Source organism: Cucurbita maxima, unplaced genomic scaffold (genome assembly GCF_002738345.1).
Source record: "Cucurbita maxima cultivar Rimu unplaced genomic scaffold, Cmax_1.0 Cma_Scf00002, whole genome shotgun sequence".
In the NCBI taxonomy this organism is placed as follows: domain Eukaryota; kingdom Viridiplantae; phylum Streptophyta; class Magnoliopsida; order Cucurbitales; family Cucurbitaceae; genus Cucurbita; species Cucurbita maxima.
In genome coordinates, this window is record NW_019272018.1 from 4,432,897 (window position 1) to 4,453,994 (window position 21,098).

General features: G+C 38.5%; 5 protein-coding genes across 11 annotated transcripts; 2 read left to right on the forward strand and 3 right to left on the reverse strand.

Moving 5' to 3' along the window:
• Positions 1-250: 250 nt before the first annotated feature.
• On the reverse strand, positions 251-5,167 carry LOC111495616 (acetylglutamate kinase, chloroplastic-like). Of its 3 annotated transcripts, XM_023145738.1 has the most exons (5): positions 4,030-5,167; positions 3,267-3,416; positions 2,499-2,762; positions 2,238-2,385; positions 251-631 (listed from the first exon to the last, which is right to left on the reverse strand). In XM_023145738.1, the coding sequence occupies exon 1, from the start codon at positions 5,075-5,077 to the stop codon at positions 4,031-4,033; it is 1,047 nt and encodes a 348-aa protein (XP_023001506.1). In that variant the 5' UTR covers positions 5,078-5,167; the 3' UTR covers positions 251-631; positions 2,238-2,385; positions 2,499-2,762; positions 3,267-3,416; position 4,030. The 3 variants fall into 3 exon arrangements, with proteins under 3 accessions (XP_023001506.1, XP_023001499.1, XP_023001514.1); XM_023145731.1 differs by lacking the exon at positions 251-631 and having other exon boundaries at positions 2,099-2,385; XM_023145746.1 differs by lacking the exons at positions 251-631; positions 2,499-2,762 and having other exon boundaries at positions 2,099-2,385.
• On the forward strand, positions 1,006-2,161 carry LOC111495646 (auxin-responsive protein IAA1-like). The gene is made up of 5 exons (XM_023145769.1): positions 1,006-1,242; positions 1,340-1,534; positions 1,627-1,723; positions 1,797-1,864; positions 1,960-2,161. Exons 1-5 carry the CDS (start codon positions 1,047-1,049, stop codon positions 1,974-1,976), a joined length of 573 nt encoding a protein of 190 aa, XP_023001537.1. The 5' UTR covers positions 1,006-1,046; the 3' UTR covers positions 1,977-2,161.
• Positions 5,168-5,357: 190 nt separating the features above from the next.
• On the reverse strand, positions 5,358-8,550 carry LOC111495636 (sodium/pyruvate cotransporter BASS2, chloroplastic). Its single transcript, XM_023145757.1, has 13 exons — positions 8,373-8,550; positions 8,149-8,257; positions 7,845-7,971; positions 7,706-7,747; positions 7,518-7,631; positions 7,378-7,440; positions 7,162-7,289; positions 6,974-7,055; positions 6,318-6,369; positions 6,153-6,250; positions 5,902-6,060; positions 5,740-5,829; positions 5,358-5,618 (listed from the first exon to the last, which is right to left on the reverse strand). The coding sequence occupies exons 1-13, from the start codon at positions 8,479-8,481 to the stop codon at positions 5,541-5,543; spliced, it is 1,251 nt and encodes a 416-aa protein (XP_023001525.1). The 5' UTR covers positions 8,482-8,550; the 3' UTR covers positions 5,358-5,540.
• Positions 8,551-10,315: 1,765 nt separating this feature from the next.
• LOC111497976 (probable inactive receptor kinase At2g26730) lies at positions 10,316-13,412 on the forward strand. Its single transcript, XM_023149010.1, has 2 exons — positions 10,316-11,957; positions 12,412-13,412. The coding sequence occupies exons 1-2, from the start codon at positions 10,646-10,648 to the stop codon at positions 13,080-13,082; spliced, it is 1,983 nt and encodes a 660-aa protein (XP_023004778.1). The 5' UTR covers positions 10,316-10,645; the 3' UTR covers positions 13,083-13,412.
• Positions 13,413-14,127: 715 nt separating this feature from the next.
• LOC111497958 (pentatricopeptide repeat-containing protein At5g55740, chloroplastic) lies at positions 14,128-19,316 on the reverse strand. 5 transcript variants are annotated; one of them, XR_002720704.1, is made up of 2 exons: positions 15,690-19,248; positions 14,128-15,576 (listed from the first exon to the last, which is right to left on the reverse strand). XR_002720704.1 is itself a non-coding variant. In XM_023148998.1 (2 exons), exons 1-2 carry the CDS (start codon positions 19,299-19,301, stop codon positions 16,480-16,482), a joined length of 2,517 nt encoding a protein of 838 aa, XP_023004766.1. In that variant the 5' UTR covers positions 19,302-19,316; the 3' UTR covers positions 14,128-16,479. The 5 variants fall into 5 exon arrangements, 1 of the variants encoding a protein (XP_023004766.1); XR_002720701.1 differs by having other exon boundaries at positions 14,128-14,989; positions 15,416-19,248; XR_002720700.1 differs by having other exon boundaries at positions 14,128-15,111; positions 15,416-19,248.
• Positions 19,317-21,098: the final 1,782 nt, after the last annotated feature.

Here is a 21,098-nt window from a genome sequence, read left to right on the forward strand (position 1 = left end):
AAGTGGTTGATCAGCAAAACCAAGTACATGAACTGCGTGACTATACTAAATTAATCAAGTAATTAATTGTGTATGTGAAAATGCAAGCACATTCAATGAAGCTTCTTAGCAACTACAACAAAAATGTAATACTAAATGCAATGTATTTTGTCACAAACTTGGTTCAATTTGAGACATATGCGAAACATCACGAAATTAAAAGTTGTCTTCAACATAATTATGGTTATGTATTGATTGTTGGGACGGGAGATGACCCATTACAGCTTTGTTCTAATATACTTTACTTAGTTTAGGTACAAATTCAAGACATTTAAGGAACACATTTAAAGCTAATTTTAACAGAAACAAAATTTATTTTTTAAAAAATCATTATAAATTAAGTTTGTATAATTTAATGAAAATAATGATAATAAAAGGAATGATGGATGGTTGGACAAGGTGTCGACAAAGTGAAAGGCTTCCCGATGTTTCTGTCTCCCGAAAGACCTTCGGGAGTCAATCAGTGTGTCCATTGACTTTTTTTAGTAACACTCTGTGGGACCCACCTAGTTAACTTTTGTGCCACCTCATCCACTTCCGTCAAATTGGTCTTATCGTATTCCCAAAGTGCCTTCCCCTCCTTTGTCTCAATCTCAAAATGTGATTGAAAGATGCAAGAACACGAAATCTTTAGGAAAAAAAGTTGAAACATTATATTATAATAATAATAATAATAATAATAATAATAATAATTTCCTAAGTTGAAAGATTCAAGAATACGACAACAACTTAGAAATAATTTCCTAAGTTGAGATGAGAAAAGCATAGACAATACCAATTAATTTTGCTGTGAAATTTACGTAAAGGAATAAAGGGCATTTAGATTGAATGTACCGACAATCACCTCCCTAATTTCAATTCTGCTTCTCTCATGGCAACTCTTGGCCATGCCCCTACGTGTCGTCTTCTCACTTGCTCCTTTGCTTCTATATATATGAAACCCATTCGTGGTTCATTCATTATTCACTACCAAACAGAGACAGAGACAGACAACAGAGTGTGTAGCTATGCCGTTGGCGGAGACAGTTCTAGAGTCGCCGGAATCTGATTTGACCCATATCAATTTCGATGAAACTGAGCTCACCTTGGGGCTTCCCGGAGCCGAGTTCCGCCCAACTCAGCCAAACAAGGTGTATCACAAACCTAATGCTAATAGACGCGCTTTCCATGACGCTGTTGATGCCGGCGCCGGGAACTCCACAAGTAATTGAATTTCTTTTACGGCCATCTATTATTAATGTTATGGTTCCTTATTAAGCTCTTATACGTTGATAATATATGGAATGTTTTGAATTTTAAGGGAAAAAGCCGGCAGCCATGGGTTGGCCGCCGGTGAGATCATACAGAAAAAAGACAACAGAAATGAACTATAAGTACGTTAAAGTTGCTGCAGATGGGGCGCCGTATTTGCGTAAGCTCGACCTTCAGATGTTCAATGGCTATCACCAACTGTTCAAGGCATTCCAGGAATTGCTCCCCTCCTATCCAATATGTTGTGAGTCCATCCACTTTAGTATCTTATTCATCCAACTATTCTCAGATTGATATTGAAATTGAATAATGTTTTAATCGATTACTTGGAGGAAGGCAACAATTTGAACCCAGTGAAGAGAGCATATGAATACTTTCCAACTTACGAAGATAAAGATGGAGATTGGATGTTAGTTGGAGACGTCCCTTGGAAGTAAGTTTAATTAATTATCTTCCCCATAACTTCTCTTTTAGTTTGGATTCTAATCGTATTGCAAATTGTGCAGATTGTTCATTGAATCTTGCAAACGTATTCGTTTGATGAAAGGCTCAGATGGCAATGGCAATGGCATAGGTTTTCTTCCCTTCATTTGTTCCATTTTTATTATCCAAATTAACAAAGGGACATGCCATTGTTAACTTCTGAGTTTGTTTTTCACTTTTATGCAGCTCCCAGAGTCCCATAGAAAGGAGGAAGGTCAAGGCTTTGGATGGCCAGTTTTTTCATTTTTAATTCGTTAAACTTGGGTTGAGAATATGATCGTAGTTATGGGCTTGCTTGAATGCGATTAGGCCTTAAGATGTTGTATAGTTGTTAACTTGATCACAGGTGGAGTGATCAAATACTAATGGGTCATTGGTCATGTTCAAACTCTTCCTCTTATCTGCCAAGTAATAATAAGAACTCAGGTTATCGAATAAATCAACAACAGACAATGTTAGGATACCATTTTGGTTGGACAAGAGAGCTCGTTGAATTCGTTACTGCCAGACTTTGACACAGCTATCATTTGATGCAGCCAATGCTGATCCCAGCTTGTCATGAGCAAGCAGAGTCCTTGTCTTGTTTTCTGTCATGTCCCAAAGCTCCGGTGACTGGAAACCAACAATTCCATTTAGAACATAGCAATACATATAAATCACAGAACTTAAAACACAGAAACATTAAATAATAGCATGTGAAGGAACTTGGAATAGCTGAGACTAACCTCATGAGAGGCAATGATCAAAAGAGAAGTATTGGTGGGATGAAGAACATGGGCACGAAATGTGTTTCCATTACAATTCAACTTATGAACGCACTCTCCTTCGTTACTATGGGATCTCACAATCCACTCCCCTTCAGGGCCCAGCGTCCTCGCCGGCACTCGTTCCTTTCTCCAATCGATGTGGGATCTTACAGTCCACTCATGAAACACTCGATTTCACACAATGAATGTGAAGTGCAAGTTGATTGTAACATCACAGTTTAGCTGGCATAGTAATATCAAAACCTATCTCAATCAAAAGTTGATGTATATACACTATTTCACACACAAATTGTGTCATAACTCTATTATGACTCAATACTTGAACATGAAACCACACTTTGTTTCTTACTCTTCCACAACATCAAATTGCCTCCTACAAGAACACTATCCACAAGTTGGTCTGCTATCAGCATTTGAAAAACATTCAAGTTTTGTATGGTCTTATACAATTTCATGTCGAAGTGCACCTTTTAGGCAGCATAGAATTTGAACGTGTTACACTGTAACCCAATGATCTATTGAAGGTGAAAGCATATACTAACTTACAACAAGCGATGTCTAGCTATGTCACTATCAAATAATTCAACTTTCTAACCAATCTTCAATATCACTCAATGTCTTTAAAGGATTCTCCCAAAGCACTTCATAATAATAATAATAATAATAATAATAATAATATATTGTATAATGAATTAAACCCATGTGATGAAAGCAGGTTTTACTTACATTATCAACATCCCAAACCTTGACAGTCCTGTCACCTGAAGATGTTGCAATCTTTAATGTCCTTGGACTAACGCAAACATCAGTTATCCATTGTGAATGTTCAACAAGTGTAGACTTCACTGTAAACGACTTTGTGCAACACACTGTAGCCTGCACCAAAAATTTGTTCACAAAACGTCCTCGAATCTAAAACATACTTACATATATTGATAAAGTAGCATACTTGACAAATAATCAAGAACACTAGAAGTTTAACCTGTAAAGGCATTTACAATTTTGATAAGCCAATCAATATTAACGTGTTGTACCAAACAACATTCAACTTCATTTGAACATGAAGGCAAATTTTCCTTAAGACTACTTTTTTCAATCATCTGATCATCGGATAGGTCTCACAACATTTATTTACATAGTCAACATTGAATCCCTCAACATACAATCATACCATGACAAAAATATGTTCTCAAGTTTATTTTGCAAAAAAAAAAAAAAGACTAATAAGTTCATGTATGATAGGTCTCGAATTGAACTTCTTATTATAAGATAGATGATGAAAATTCTAAGAATCCATGTTGTTCTTGTACGAGAGCAAAGAAAATTTCTTCATAACATTAATAATCAACACTTTCAGGCGAATTCAATCGCAATTACTCATACAAATTCATCCAAATATGTTTTCCCAGATCAGACAATATCATCACCATTGATGAACTGTATACATTTCCTAGAAAATTCAAGTAGTTCAAAGCTTCATAACTCTGACCTTAGCCTATAATCATGGTTCCGGCTCCATTGTCAGTCATGATCTCTAGCAGCAACGAATGCTCCAGCCTCCCGTCAATGATACTCGCCGTCCTCACCCCTTGAGCCAACGATCGGACACAACAATTCACCTTTGGAATCATCCCTCCGCCGATTCTTCCCTCTTCCATCATCTTCTTCACCCCTTTAATGTCTATCTGCTTCACTAAGCTTTTCGGATCGTCACGGTCTTCCAGAATCCCCGCCACATCCGTCAGTAAGATCAGCTTCTCCGCCCCCAGCGCCGCCGCTAATTCTCCGGCAACTGTATCCGCGTTGATATTGTACATCTGCCCCGACTCATCGGCAGCCACCGAAGAAACCACCGGAATGTGGCCTTTGTCCAGAAGTGCCTGTAGAACCGTAGGATCCACACGTGCAACCTCGCCTACAAATCCTAACTGTGCCGCGTTCGGGGCTGGACGAGCCGTCAGTAGCCGCCCATCCACACCGCAGAGCCCTGCAGCCGATGCTCCGGCCTTATTGATCAACGAAACCAGGTTCTTATTCACGTCGCCGACCAACACCATCGACACTATTTTCATCGTTTCGGCGTCGGTCACACGAAGACCGTCGCGGAAAACGACCTCAATGTTGAGCCGTTTGAGCCAGTTGTTGATTTCCGGCCCGCCGCCATGGACCAAGATCGGACGAAGGCCGACGCAGGACAGAAGTACAAGATCATTAACAACCGAAGCCTGGAGCGACAGCGATTTCATAGCGGCCCCACCGTACTTCACAACAATCGTTTTACCTCGAAATTTCTGTATGAATGGCAGTGATTCCGAGAGAACATCTACTCGGAACTGCTCTGGACTTACAGAATCAACCACAGCCTCCATTTGGTGAGTTGCCGAGCACCTAATCGACAGCGACGACGGAGAACTTATTCTGCGCAATCGCGGAGCGGGCGAGAAAATGGAGGAACTGGAAATGGAAGGATTGAACAAGGATTTGGAGGAAAATAGGTTGAAGGCGGATGGATTGAGCAAGCTTTCGATCTTCGGCATTTTAATCAGACTGGCGAGAGAGAATGAGCGGCGGAAGGAGGCGGCGATTTGATCAGAGAATTTCGAAAGGATAATTAGGGCTTAAAGAGCGAGAAGGAACCCAGTAATAAAACAGAGAAAGTTTATAACAATTTCACGTATCTGGTCTGATCTCTTCACGCATTCTCTCTGTATCTCTCACACGAGCAAATGGACTGGTCTCTTCACGCATTTCTTCTCCTCATTTCAATCTCATCGAACACTGTATTCAATAGAGATGAACAGTTTCTTTTCCAGAGAATTCAAGGAAAAATGGAAGGATTGTTAAAGCATTCAAAGATCGAAATTTTATTACTACAACTCTCAACACAAATAAATGGGCCATGGCACTGATCAAATCCAAAAACTGTGTCATCATTTTCAAACAAATCGATACAAGTAAGCTAGCAAATATCTAGAACTTGAACTACTTCTTCTTCCTTTTTCATTCTTGGAAATCATCTTTGTCGTCGGCCGGAATTGGCATGTTCCTCCAGAAGACTGCAAGAGCACTGCCACCAAGCTGTTGAGATGATAGCAAATGAGCATCATAAATGTTTGAACACAAGTTTCTTAACAAATGGATCCATGGGGTAAGGAGGAAAACAAAGAACAGAGCAGATAAACAGAGGGGAAACTCTTACCGCCATACAAACGACGCTAACTGCCGATGGAACGGCGACGAGGGGGTTTGTGAAATGCTTTTGAGCAAGTAAAAACCCGAGTGCAGAGCTCTGCAAATAATGACATGTTGCAAATCAAAACCATAGAATAGCATTTCTAGAAAAACTCTCTGCAATTGTTACCTGCATCCCACATTCTATTGAAATCGTGCGGGAGGTGGATTCTCCAAATGATATTTTTGAAAGCCAATAACCCAGAGCAAATGCAGCACCATGGAGGACGGCTACTGGGAGCAATAGCTGCGCTCCTTGAGTTTTCAAAACTTCTGCTACTTGCCCGATCTTCATCATCAGAAACATTGACGAAAGGACATTACTACAATGAAACAGTGTAAACTCAATCTCTTACACTGCATAATACTTTTGAAACTTACAGGGCTGGCACACAGGAGAGTTGTGAGGATAACTCCAATTAAAGGTGTCACTGTGATTATCTTTGCAGTGAATTTGGGGAAGAATTCATTAGCTAAAACTGCATATAAGAGTAATGATGGTTCAGGATGATTAACTCTTGAGGGGAATTTTTGTTATGAACTTACCTCCAATTACAGTTGGAACCAAGACCACCTGAAAAGTGCTGATAGCAAGACCCTGAAAGAATAACAATCAAAATAATGACAACTTTCGCCCAAAATAATTGAAGGGTCCGATCAGGGAACTCTGAACTCATAAATGGCTACAGGATCATATGATATATGAAACATTTAAGCCTCAGTCCAGCCCAAGTCTACCCTAGCAGATATTGTCCGTTTTGGCTCGTTACGTATTGATGTCGGCCTAATAGTTTTAAAACACGTTCTTAGGGAGAGGTTTCCACACTCTTATAAGAAATGTTTCATTCTTCTCTCCAACTCCAACCGATGTTAGATCTCACAATCCACCCTCTTAGGAGCCCAGCATCCTCGCTGTCGCACTGCTCGGTGTCTGACTCTGATACCATTTATAACAACCCAAGCACCACTAGTAGATATTGTCCGCATTGGCCCGTTACGTATCGCTGTCAACCTAGCGGTTTTAAAACGCGTCTTTTAGGAGAGGTTTCCACACTTTTATAAAGAATGTTTCATTCTCCTCTTCAACCGATGTGTGATCTCATAGTTATTATTACCGAGATTTAATCTAAAGATCATCAGTCTAAGACGATCGAAAACCTCAACGAATGTATACTTGGAAAGGTTAGCTTATCTGAACTTACAGCAGCATCAACTGGGACTAGTTGGCCAGCAAGAAGCTTGGTAAGCAATGGCGTCATGACAATAGCACCAATAGTTGAACACCTGTATAAATTCCAGTTAGTAGGGACAACCATAGGCAGACAAAAATCAAACTGTTATGCAAACTGAGGACAGGACAGGAGCATCTTATGATCCAAACTGGTCATACGTTGTCATAAGAACCGAAAGTGCGACATTTCCTTTAGATATATAAGTAGCAACATTGGATGCCTGTCCCCCAGGGCAGCATGAGACCAAAATAAGACCAGTTGCAAGAGGTGCAGACAGTTTGAGAGTCTGAAACACACATAAATTGGTTGTTATCTTTGCCTGTTCTATCATTTCAGCATAATATTGAGCTATAACATTTCATCATAGTTATTACCATGGAGATAGTAAAGCCAAGCAGAGGTTTAATTAAGTACTGGGCAAGAAATCCTACACCTACCTGCACCAGGAAAATAGATGCTAAATAACACAACTACGTAAGTACATCCATTTGGTTAGTAGAAGGATGTCTCTTACAGTCCATGGATTTCTCAAACAACGCCTGAAATCCTCAAATGTCAATGTCAATCCCATCGAAAGCATAAGAAAACCCAATCCCAGGGTAAAAAGATCAGTCTCCAACCAAGTTACCTGCAAGGGGAGGCTGATGAGTACCAGTAGATTCACCAATCATCAATCAAGAAGAACCAAGAATGAGCAATTACTGCAGCAGGTTTGTAGATGCCGATAATGGTTCCAAGGATAACCTGTTCATAGGTGGCAAACTCAGGAATTAAAAGGCAAAGCTCCAGAACACAAATGCACTAAATCCAGATTCACAAAAACAGAACTAATAAGCATTACCCACAGAGGAAAAAGTGTGGTTAAAGTTTCAATAGTTCTTTCGTACAGACTCATTCCACTTGGAGAATTACCATCAGGGATATCTCCAGAGACATCATTTGCAGCTTTGCACAGAATTTGGAGCTTCCTGAGTTGATAGTTCAATATGTGTTATTATAAGGTACAGTCTCCAATCTAACTAAATCTATGAACGTAACCAATAAGCATGAGGAAGAACAAGTAAGTCTAAATATAAGGGGGAATGAACTTTCATGAAAGGAATTCTAGACAATATGAAGCAATAGTCACATGTTTAACATCATACCTTGAGGTGATTGCAGAAGGAGAGCCAGAAAAAACGATCGGCTTAAGCAGCTTGCACTGAGATACTAAACTTCTTGCATTGTGAGATGAACATAATTTTCCCCTTATGTCTAAAGACAAAAAGAAGCAAAAATTTAAGCCGTGTCTTCATGAAACTTGAAAATAGAAGCAAAAATCAGAGCGCCCGGATAGAGAGTGACCCTAAAGTAGAGAACTAAAACATACACAGATGGTCTGTAGGCTTCTTCGCGGAAAAATCGTAGGTTTGCCTGTAGGGAGCATCAAATTTGTGTGTTCTACAATCTGTGTACTCGAATTTGGAAAATGACGCCATTATAGCTGCAGTTGAAATTGCAGAATGGGAGCGGAATCGAAGTAGAAAATGAATTCTTGCCCAATATGGAAAGAAGATTGAAGATAACGTCTTCGATGTGAGAATCGATAAACCACAACTTTTTTGTTGTTTTATCGTAAAATTATAAACTTACAGTTTCACAGTTATTATTTTTTGAAGAAATAATGTGTTAAAATTGATGAATTTCAAGAAAATTCCCGTGGAAATACATTAATTTTCAATCGAAAATTCATAAACATTGGCCTAATTTGATGATTTCCAGAAAAGCAAAATTTTTAAAATAAATTATTTATTTATTAATAGTTTGTTATGATTAATGTAAACAAAACATGATCTCAAATATTTTTTAATTCGACAGAAATCTCATTAAAAAAAAAAAAAAAAAAAAACATATGTTTATCGGAAATGGAGATAATGAAACGGCGAAAAAGGGAGTGGGGACCACTTTAATGTGGGGCCCCTTCCTTAGCCCCACCGAAAAATGGATGTCAGAAGTCGGAAGTTTCTTCGTCAGAATTTACGATTTTTTAAGCATTAAATTAAACCATTCGTGGTTCTTCAAAGTTTTGAGCGTCAATGGGTTGGGCCACATTGGGCTTACGAGCAGGCCCAAAGTTCCATTTATGGGCCGAGTTCCAATAGCTTCTTTGGAAGTACTCGTGGGGGGGTGGGCCGTAGGTGTTCCCTGTCGCTTTCAGACGACACAGAGTCTGGGTTGACAATGACCAAAATAGGTTTTGAATTTGCATGCTATCAATTTATAAACTTATGCCCTACTACATTAATTTAATATGATCTACAAATATGCTTATTTTAATATCTTCACGTATTTATTTCTTACTTAATACACATCTATTTATGTTTATTAATTAACCCCTCATTATTTTGTAAGGTTAAATGGCAAATTATAAATAAATGAATTAATTTTAAAAAACCAAAAACAAAACAACTTAGCCGACCCTCAAAGTAGGACGGCGGTAGGATTGTTAAATAATTAAAAATAATAACAACTTTTTATTTAAAGAATTAACCGTAGAAATAGAGTATTTAAGAGTTTGGAGACCCAGACCAAACTGCTCAGATTTAAATCTTGTTGCTACTATTTTATTTTTTAAATTTATTATAATTAATTTCTCTCATTATACCCAAAAATGTCTTTAGTTCTTAATAATATTAATTAAATAAACAACCACTTTAATGCAGCCCATTGTGATGTAATATTATTTTAATTATTCCTATGATTCTTGAAAATATCTCCATTCTATTGGCTGTATGAACCATAACACCACGGAATGGAAGCAATGTTTCTTGATACAATGATTATCCTTTTCTTTTTTTATTACAAAAATGATTCATATTTGTTTTCATACCATGACATATAAACTGACTATATATTTTAATTAATTAACTGCAATTAATATTTTTAATACTTCAAGGAGTGTCAATATCATATCAATTTTTAATTTAATATCCAACCGAATGATTTTATACTTATAAAACTATAGTTTTAAAAGGTCAATATTATAAATTTAAAAAGAATATAGTTATTTTTAAAAAATAAATAATTTAGCCTCAATATTATTAAATATAATAAATTAAAGAAAATTTAAAAACTAATTAAAGGAGGGCATAATAATGGTAATATTGTTAAGATAAGGATTATGGTTTAACCACGACGATAATAATCATAATAATAAAAGATAATTATTATTCTGTCCTATATTTATGTAAGATAACCATTCTTGAACTAAAAACATGTTGAGAGTTGAATATTTAAACAGATTTGTAGCTTAATATATATTTTTTAATTAATAATAAGATGATGTAATAAAAGAAAAAATTCCTTCAGCCTGCAGCGCCTGCTTCTGGTTATCATCCACCTTTTCCACTTTTTGTTAGCTTTACAGCTCCGCTCCGTTCACCTTCCTCTTCCTCACTCTCACTCTCTATTTCACCCGATTTTTCGTCGTTTCCTTCTTTTTCTTAAATGGGTTATCGCCGGAATCCTGGTTTTGTCTCACCTCACCGTCGCGAACCGCCTCTCAAAACCAGTTTCGTATAGAAGACAAAACAGAACAACTTCCCCATCCTTGTTTTTTCTTCTTCATCATCCTTCCTTTGTCTACTCTCTCACTGTTTTCTAATGGCTGCAGTTTTCCGTTCTAGAAGCCGCATCCCTGTTTTCTTAATTTTACTTCACCTTCTTCTTCTTCTTCATTCAGTTCAATCGGAACCGTCCGCCGACAAGGAAGCACTTCTCGATTTCTTGAACAAAATCCCCCATGAGAATCGCCTTCAATGGAATGCGTCGGCCTCTGCTTGTACTTGGGTTGGAGTTAGCTGTGATGTCAATCAGTCGTTTGTTTTTGCTCTCCGGTTGCCGGGTGTTGGACTTGTCGGCCCCATTCCGGCGAATACTCTCGGCCGCTTGAATAGGCTTCGAGTTCTGAGTCTCCGGTCTAATAGAATCTCTGGGGAGTTGCCAGCGGATTTTTCGAATTTGACATTTCTTCGGAGTCTTTATCTTCAGGATAACGAGCTTTCCGGTGAACTACCGGCGAGTGTGACTCAGTTGACTCGGTTGAATCGTCTCGATCTCTCGTCCAACAATTTCACTGGTTCGATTCCATTTTCGATCAATAACTTGACCCATTTGAGCGGGCTTTTTCTGGAGAATAATGGGTTTACGGGTTCTTTGCCGAGTATTCCTGCGAGTAATTTAACGAGCTTCAATGTCTCGAATAACCAGCTCAATGGATCCATTCCCGAAACCCTTTCGAAATTCTCTTCTGCCTCTTTCGCTGGGAATTTAGCGCTCTGCGGAGGTCCATTGCCGTCATGCAACCCGTTTTTTCCCTCCCCTGCTCCGTCGCCGACGTCCGCCGTGAAACCCCCAGAAATTCCCGTCGAGAAGAAGTCAAAAAAGCTCTCCATCGCTGCCATTGTCGGAATAGTCGTCGGCGCTGCTTTCGTTGCGTTTCTGTTGCTGCTTTTACTCATTTTTTGCCTCCGGAAGCGCCAGAGTCGGCAGCCGGCGAAGCCATCGAGTACGGTGGTTACTGCTCGATCTGTGCCAGCGGAGGCCGGCACATCGTCTTCCAAAGACGACATCACTGGCGGGTCGGTGGAAGCGGAGAAAAACAGATTAGTGTTCTTCGAAGGTGGGGTTTACAGTTTCGGTTTGGAGGATTTGTTGAGGGCTTCCGCGGAGGTTTTGGGAAAAGGAAGTGTCGGAACGTCGTACAAGGCGGTGCTGGAAGAAGGAACCACCGTCGTCGTCAAGAGATTGAAAGATGTCGTAATGACGAAGCAGGAATTCGAAACGCAAATAGAAGCTTTGGGAAATGTAAAACATGAAAATGTGGTTCCTCTCAGAGCTTTCTACTTTTCCAGAGACGAGAAATTACTTGTTTCCGATTACATGGCCGCCGGCAGCCTTTCCGCTTCACTTCACGGTATAATCTCTAATTTCCCTTTCCAAGTTCTTTCTCTTATCATCAATGGGGCCAGAACTTTCCACCGAATTCTAAGTTTTTACATGAACAATCTTTGAACTCTGAATTAAATTCCATTTTCAAGTTATTTCTTGGTCATTTTTCTGGAAAATTCCATTGTTCATAACTACATTAAAGCATTTTCAAATCTCTCATTCTTTTAAGAAAAGGGATTCCCCCCCTCAATTTCATGTGGACGAAAAGTAAAAGCGATGAATACCCATAAGAAACAGAGGCAATTTCTCTTGGGCTTCCCTTGTTATCTGATTTACTTTCGTTTCTTTTAAGAAAAGTTTTTTTTTTTTCTGGGTTCTGTCTCACTGGTGGCTATGGTACCTAGAAAAGTAAAAAGAAAAGGAAAAGAGGGTCTAAATTATTGGCCATTGTGGTGTCCTGAACTTCCGGTGATTCACAGGAAGCAGAGGATCCGGCCGTACGCCACTTAACTGGGACAACCGGATGAAAATCGCGTTACACGCAGCGAGAGGACTGGCTCACTTACACGTGTCGGGAAAACTCGTCCACGGCAACGTCAAATCGTCGAACATCCTCCTCCACCCCAACTACGACGCCGCCGTTTCCGACTACGGCCTCAACCCTCTCTGTGGCGCTACTACGCCGCCGAACCGTATTGCCGGCTACCGCGCGCCGGAGGTTGTCGAAACTCGAAAGGTCACCTTCAAGTCCGATGTGTACAGTTTTGGCGTCTTGCTGTTGGAGCTTTTGACCGGAAAATCCCCAATTCAGGCGTCGTTGGGCGAAGAAGGGATTGATCTTCCCCGGTGGGTCCAATCAGTAGTCCGAGAGGAATGGACAGCGGAGGTTTTTGATGTGGAATTGATGAGGTACCACAATATTGAAGAGGAAATGGTTCAGTTGTTACAAATTGCGATGGCTTGTGTCGCCACAGTGCCGGACCAGCGGCCGTCGATGCAGGAAGTGGTTCGAATGATTGAGGACTTGAACCGTGTAGAGACCGACGACGGCTTACGACCATCATCCGATGACCCGTCAAAAGGATCGGAAGGGCACACGCCGCCGCAGGAGTCCAGAGCCACCCCTCCCGGAATCAGCGGAGCAGTGTAGAAACTGTTTCTGTCCTCTTGTGAAAGCCCTAGATTAGTGCACAGTTGGTAAATAAGCGGTTAGAGTGTGTGGCCGAAGGGTATCCGTCATCGTCGGCGGCGGTGATGAATTTCCGTTCTGGGATAGTTTGGGAATTTCGTTTTAGTTCATTTGAATATTTTTTTTACAGCTGGGAGGAGGATTGGAATTGTTTATTGGGTGAGTGGATTGGAAAGCTTCCATGGTCACATTCAAATTGGCCATATTATGATTTGATTCTCTCTTTTTTCTTTTTTTTTTTTTTTCTAAATTCTATTTCGTATCATTTTTATAGAATCATGGATTGTGAAATTTTTATTTGTCCTTAAATCCCTCGCATACCTTTTAATTGCACCAAATAATCTTAAATAATTAGGGGTATAATAATCTCGGGTCCCGTGCTTATATTACCGTGAATGTCCAAAGTTTCGCTTGTTTTGGATATATAGGATAAAACATAAGGAATATAAAATTTTTAAAAGGAAATAAAGTCAAAAGATCACAGGTGAAATAAGAAAAATAATTCAACCGCAATAGATTTGAAAATCTTTATTTTATACTCTTTAAGAATCATTGCGAAGTACAAAATTGAAGCATTCTTGTAACTCTCCATCTCCATTTGGTGATGCAAAATTCAAATTGCTTTTCGTGAAATAGACGCCACACGTGTGCAAAGAAATATCTTGAAAGATGGAGCGTGCGTGGTGTACATTCAACCAATCAGAAGCAGACATGTGGGGTTGTTGTGTGGATGAATTGCAAGGCGAAGCAAAGGGTTAAGAATTGAGAGATGGCACCCTAAAGTGTGAAGAGGGTTTAGGGTTCGAGAGAATTGTGGTCAGACGCCGATTTGACTTCATACTTTCACTATAAAATCAATACCTTTTCTACTTTACATACCATATATGTATGTATGATGTTTTCACACCATGATCTCATAATTTCCAAAATACAAACATAATATGCCAAGCAATAAATGGGAGTCGGTATGAAATTTTAAATTATATGAGCTAAAATGGAATCACTTAAAAAAAGAAAATACATACCCCCAAATGATACTTTAACCTTTTAGGGTTCATTTAATTATTCCCAAACAGTATAAAGATTTGGGCCATGCGCCATACCATTAGCAATAATTTCAATGAGTAGAGCCACCAAAGATAGAGGAAAAAGGGAAGACCTAAGAATTATAAAAAGGCGATAATATTAGAAGCTAATGAAATAAAGGGGAAGAAGAGCAACCAACAACTAGTTGGTGAAGATTTGATTGCACCTTTTTTTTTTTAATGGAATCCATGCAAAGCCTTAATGATGTTTCTTAAAACACCCTTTTTTTCGGTATTCGACTTCGACTGTTCTCTTTTCAGCTAATTAATTCATGAACAAATCATTTGACTGAATTTGATACACTCCTCTAAATGAACAGTCACAGCCTTTTTAATACTTTACACCATATGGTTTCCGATCCTAACAATTTGAATTGACACTGATTAAAAATTATCAGCAAATAGATAGAGGCTATTCAACTTCCACCAGGTGTAAGAGAGTTCAGAGCATATCTTTAACTCTTAATTGTGTTTAAATAAAGGTTATGCATACATTAATGACACTCACTTTAACTTTATGCAATCAAATCAATGCCCATGTGCATGTAGCAAAGATGAAAGAATCCCACAGAGTTACTACTTCGATGAAAGCAATGTGAATTAGATTGTATAAGAGAGAGAGAGAGAGAGAGAGACATACCGACGAGAGTAAGGAATGTCTTTCTCTAAAGTAGCACGGTCTCCCAGTCTCTGCTGTCGAACAAAATAAGGTGGATAATAATAGCTCGTTGATGCCCACTGAACAATATGTGAAAAGGCGTTGTTCTTCATCATTTCACTTTCCTTGGATAGCACGAATCACCAAAACAAAAGGGTAAGATTTTATTTGGTTGTTACTCGTTACAGCATAGGATGCTTCAAAATTCTTCCATTTCTTCCGGATGCGGATGAGGATGAGTGCATGCCTTCAATTGGAAGTTAGAAATTCAACTAAAACTATAAATACTACAACAAAGCTAAGGAGCATTTGTGTGTTTATGTTGATGATAAAGATTTGTAAATCTCTGTGTACAGAAAAGGAGGAGGGAGAGAGAGGGATAAAGAAAAATCCATTTGGGAATATTGTATAGGTGGTCCGGCACTAAAGATTAGATTACTGATATCAAAACTTGGCTGTTCTTAAAACCTGAGTGTATTAGCCCGACCTGGAATAGTTGAACAAGGAACATGAAAATGAGAACCAGAAAACAGATGTTCACAGGTACTAACCTGACAACAGCAACAACACTGATGTTTTGTGCTGAGATCTTTTCATAGTGCCAGTTCCTGTAATCTGCCGGTGTGATGACAATTCGGGAACTGAAATTTGGTTGCATGTCTCCAATTCTCAAAAACCATACAACCAAGTCCGGTAGGGTGTAATATCTTGGCTGCTTTATAAGAAGAGAAAAACATCCAAATACAGTGCATGGTGAATGAAAGTTAGCAATCTTCATTAACTAAACAAAAAAAAAACATGCAAGCATTTTAGGCCAGAGCTAACTGTTGTATTTGAAGAATTTGATGTGCAAATCTTGACGAGAATATTCCCACACCATATAGAAGTTGCGCAGAAAATAAGTTAAGAACATTCCAACTCATATGGTTGGGTATATTCACAGTAGAGAGCAAGCAAAGTTGGTGTGATTCTAGTAGACAGGCCAATTGCTAATGGTAACTGAACGATATACAGTAAGAGAATCAAATCATTCACGGGCTTTACAAAAGACCAAAAACCTGAGTTTGACGTGAAAGCAACTCGTACAGCTTGCGTACACAAGCCTGCACAACTTGGCACCACTGGTTCTCAGCAATGCAATTCAATATAGAAAATGATAAATGGATTTCTCGAGCACTGCATCATGATGTTTATGAATTCCATAGTTGCTAATCAGCTCAAATTTAGTCCAAGATGAACTCAGATGTGCAATTGGTTAATCTACTTGTTCCTAGATTCTTGTCATAGCTAAAAACAAACCCGAAGGACTCAAATCTCTCACATAACAGGCGCTTGTGCAGTGCAATACTCTTATCGAATTAGTAGATTCCTCAACTAGGTAGCATTTCGAGCCGTCCAAAAGGAATAACATTCCAAACCCAGAGTACTCTTCTTTAAGCCAGGGTAAACGATGTTTTGTAACTGTCTTCAAGTCCCTGTGGCCTCAACATAGTCAGAGAAGGCCACTAATCATTTGAACAATCACTATTTCCTCTGTGCTAATTAAAAAGCACATGCATCAACCTGTACAGATATGACATCCTCATCCTCAAGAATGGAAATGTAAGATAGCAGCTTAACTAATCACAGGTATACATCTAGTGACTTGCATTTCTATTCTAAGGAGGGCCAACATCTTGTAAATTCCCTTTGTCTTGGAGTGTGACTTATCTCCAGCAAAAAATACATGTGTTTCATTTCCAATTTGAATCAAGCTATGCCCAGGAGTCTTCTTTAGACCCCTTTCTTTCATCAGATCTCTCACCTTTGATGCCTCGTCCCACATTCCAGCAGCAGAATATGCATTTGACAGTGCCACATAATTTCCTGAATTATCTGGCTCCAATTTCAACAAGCGTTCGAACAAGCGTTCTTTGAGTTCAACGTCTGGATGCTCTCTGCATGCAGCAAGTAAAGATCCAAATATAAATGCATCAGGCTCAAAAGGCATCGCTAGAATAAGTCTTAAAGCTTCGTCCAAGTTATGACACCTAGACAGAATACTAACAAGACACCCATAATGCTCTGCTTGTGCTACTATTTTGTGATTAGAAACCATATCAATGAAAAGCTCTAAACCTTCTGTCACAAGTCCAGCATGACTGCATGCAGAAAGAATACAAGTAAAGGTTATTTCATCAGGTTTTATACATTCCTCTTTTAGACGTCTAAAGAGTGAAAGAGCTTCCACTGCTTGACCATGTAGTGCATAGCCAGAGATCATTGCATTATAGATGGGCAACTCCTTTTTCAATATCATATCAAAAATCCTCTTCGCTTGATTTATGCTACCACATTTGGCATACATGTTCACCAAGGAGCATAAGACCGGTGTTGATAGTGAAAGTTCACGTCTTGTGATGTAACCATGAATTGCTCTTCCATGTCGCAGAGACGCCATAGTTGTGCAAGCTGAAAGTAGCGAGTTAATACTCAAACTGTTGGGTTTAATGCCAGCTTCTTGCATTGATTGGAATGTAAGGAATGCTTCATCACCAAGACCATTCTGTGCGAGTCCAGATATGAGAGTGGTCCAAGTAACTAAATTAGGACAGACACCAAGAGACTGCATCTCCAAGAATATGTCTTTAGCCTTACTAACTTCACCTTTATTCAAGAGACCCAAAATCACAGAGTTCCAGGATATCAAATTTGGTGGCAGACCTTCTAACTGCATCTGATAAAACAATTTTAATGTCTCACCACTCCAACCCTGCTCTGCATAGGCAGCCAACAGAGTATTCCACATTATAAGATCTCTCTTTATAGTTAAGTGAAAAACACGTCTTGCACATTCCAATTTCCCACATTTGGCATACGTATCTACTATGCTACTTGCAACAGCAACATCAGATTCAAGGTTGTTTCTAACACAAAAAGAATGTCCTTCCTTCCCTAGTTTCAAATTTCTCGAGTCAGCAGCAGCAGCCATTATTGAAGCAAGGGTCACAGAATCAAACCTCAAATTTTCCGATTGCATTACGCGACATAAACCAAGTGCCCGATCAACCAGCCCATTATGTACATAACCAGAGACCAGCAAATTCCATGTCACTACATCTTTCTCCAACATTTCACCGAAAACCAGTTCAGCGTCCTCAACCAAACCAATCTTGGAATAAAAATTTATAAGCGAACTACCCAATATGTTGGTTAGTTCCAGTCCAGATAACACTGCTAGGGCGTGACCTTGTTTACCCTCATTGATCAGACTTAAATTAGCTGAAGCTGAAAGAAAACTTGATAGAGTCACTTGAGTAGGTTCAACACCTTCCACCCTCATGTCATAAAACGTTTCAATTGCTTCCTCATACAGTCCATTATGGGTAAAATCAACAATCATCGAATTCCAAGCTACTATATTCTTCTCAGGAATTTTATCAAACACCTTCTTTGCATCTCCACATACCCCACATTTACCGTACATATCCAGAAGACTACTAGCAACAAAGATACACCCACCTAGACCCATCTTGACTGCGTAGCCATGGATTGCTTTGCCAAACCCAATCCACTGCAGAGAGCCAGAAGCCTTCAAAGCAATTGGAATAACAAAATTGTCCAGGAATAGCCCATTTTCGTGCATCTCACAAAAACACAATAAAGCTTCTTCGTTAAAGCCGATTCTACATTTTAATCCCATAATAGCAGCCCAAGAAAACTCGTTCTGTACCCGCAGCTTGCGAAACAAACGGTTGGCGATCTCTGACTCGTCGCATTTTGAATAGAAAATCACCAATTTGGTTTCGATGTACTCATTCTTTGCAATGAACTCACCATTCTTGAGAATTCGACCGTGGATTTGCTGACCCAACGAAAGAGCTCTCTCGTAAACGCAGCCCTGAAGAAGTTCTCCATATACGTCAGGTCCAATTGTGATACCCTGCAATTCCAAATTAGAAACTAGGTCCACAGCTGCTCGAAGGTCGCCTTCTTTGCATAGAGAAGATATCCGGGTGAGGTAAGATTTATACGAGATTTGAAAGTTCCTAGCACTCTCATTCAACTTCGCAGCGTGGGTGGGCGAGTTCTGGAGTTTTCTGGTACTGTAGAGAGAAGCAAGCGGATAAGTGGGAGTGACAAAAGGAAGAGCAGCCATACATGGAGAAGATGAAAAGGAAGATTGAGCAAAGCAGCAAAAACTAACAGCTTCTGAATGGGTAGCACTATCGCCCAGCCTCGTCTAAATCATTTCAATAAAAATAACAAAAGTTGGTGGTAACCTACAAGTATCAAAACTAACAGCTTATGCACAAAATTGATCTTATATTTCAATTAGATTTAAATTAAAAATAACAAATCAAGCAGCAATAATATAGGTTATATAATTGAACAAAATAGAACTTCTGACTCGGCTTTGAACAATGACGCTCGAGAGGCCCAACCGAAGCCGTCCATTGGGCTTTTGGTTAAGGAGGTCTTGAGAAATCATGCGTAGTTTTATAGGCTACTGGCTTCACTTAATCCTTGGATTCTGCCGATGTGGGACAAGTACTGGAACCACTTTACAAAGCCGAATCAAGTTACGCTCCATGGATCCATGGACGTTTAGGAAAAACTTTTATTAATTTCTAAATAAACAAATAAAAATGTTCCTTTATGGAATCAAATCACTGTAACCTGTCGCTTCCCTTCGACATTCAAACCTTTTTTGTTTTTGTTTTTTTTAATAAATCCAACTTTATCACTGTCACGTCTTAAAACTATTTTCAACAACACTTGAAGATTATCTTCAACACTTCATTAGTGTTTACTTTTAATTTTTATTTGAAACCTTAAAACCAACTTGAGTTATATTCAAAATAACGCTATAAAATGCTCAAAATAATAATTCATGCATGAGACTTTTTATAAATTAAAAGCATGGAGACTAAATTATTTTACATTTAAAACAACACAAATAATGATAATATTAGTGAATAAAATTAAAAAAAAAAATATAGCTTTTTCAAAAAGAAAAAAAGAAAACATGTGTGGTTTGTAGATTCTGTTTGAAGAGTGTCGTTGAAAATTCCAAACTTCATTAACACTCAACCTGTGACTCATATTCTCTGATTCTCCCACTCGTCTGCACCTTCTTCTTCAAGCTTTTTATTTTTCTTTCTCATCGCACATGATGTGCCTCTTTCACTTTCTTTTATACACACATTAGAAACTATGAACAAAACATGGATATAATATTTTTATTTTTTCAACAGATTGTATTTATTAACGTATGAAAAAGTATGATTTTGATGTGGTAGTCTTGCCTTTTCCTCAAACTTCTGGGTTCCTTCTTTTTATGGAAACAAAGTTGCACAATTTTTATATCACACAAACTCCCACTTTCTGCATTAAATTATTTGAACAGTCCATGGAATTTGTTTTGGGGTAGGGCCATGGCCACCAAACACGACTTTTAAAAAATAAATAAATAAAAAAAAAAAGATTATGAAATAAAGTCAAAAAAGGATTGTGTACTAAACTAAGAAGGGAATAAAAACGATTTAGCAAAAAAACTTGCGAGAGAATTTGGAGACAAAATTAATCTTTCCAAAAAGAAGAGGGAATATTCCTGGGTGTGGGCGCCAGACAGAAAGGATATTCAAACCGAATATTGCGACACGTGTCACGAGGAGAATCTCTTTATTTTTATTTTGAATCCTTAAAGTCCTTGCTTGGAAGGAGCTTCTACCACAAGCTTGTTCATTATAAGCTTTAGAAATCTCTTTTAACATATTCAATTTTCTTTTAACAAATAAGCTTGTTAGTTAAGCATATACAAGTAATTGAAAGATGTAAGGATTCAATTGAACAGCCATTTTTACTTGAAACCTTACAAAAATGAAGAAAAAGACAAAAAGTGAAAAAGTGAATTCTGGTTTGTTCCACCCAGATCCAAACAGCCATGCAAATATGGTTCAGAAACCCAGAAAGATAAAAGGTTGGTCTAAATTTTAGTGAGAATCTTTTTACCTTCATTAAAGTGGGATAACAGCAGACCAAGATTCCCCTGCTTTAATTAATTCCAGTTATTCTTTTTTTATTTATTCATAAATTAATCACATAATTTTCCATAAAGCAAGAAAGCAAAAAAAAAGAAGAAAAGGAGAGAGGGATGACTAAATTTAAAAGAAAAGAAAAGAAAAGAAAAGAAGAATCGTCTTTTTTTTTTTTTTTTTTTTTTTTTTTTTTTTTTTTTTTTTTTTTTTTTTT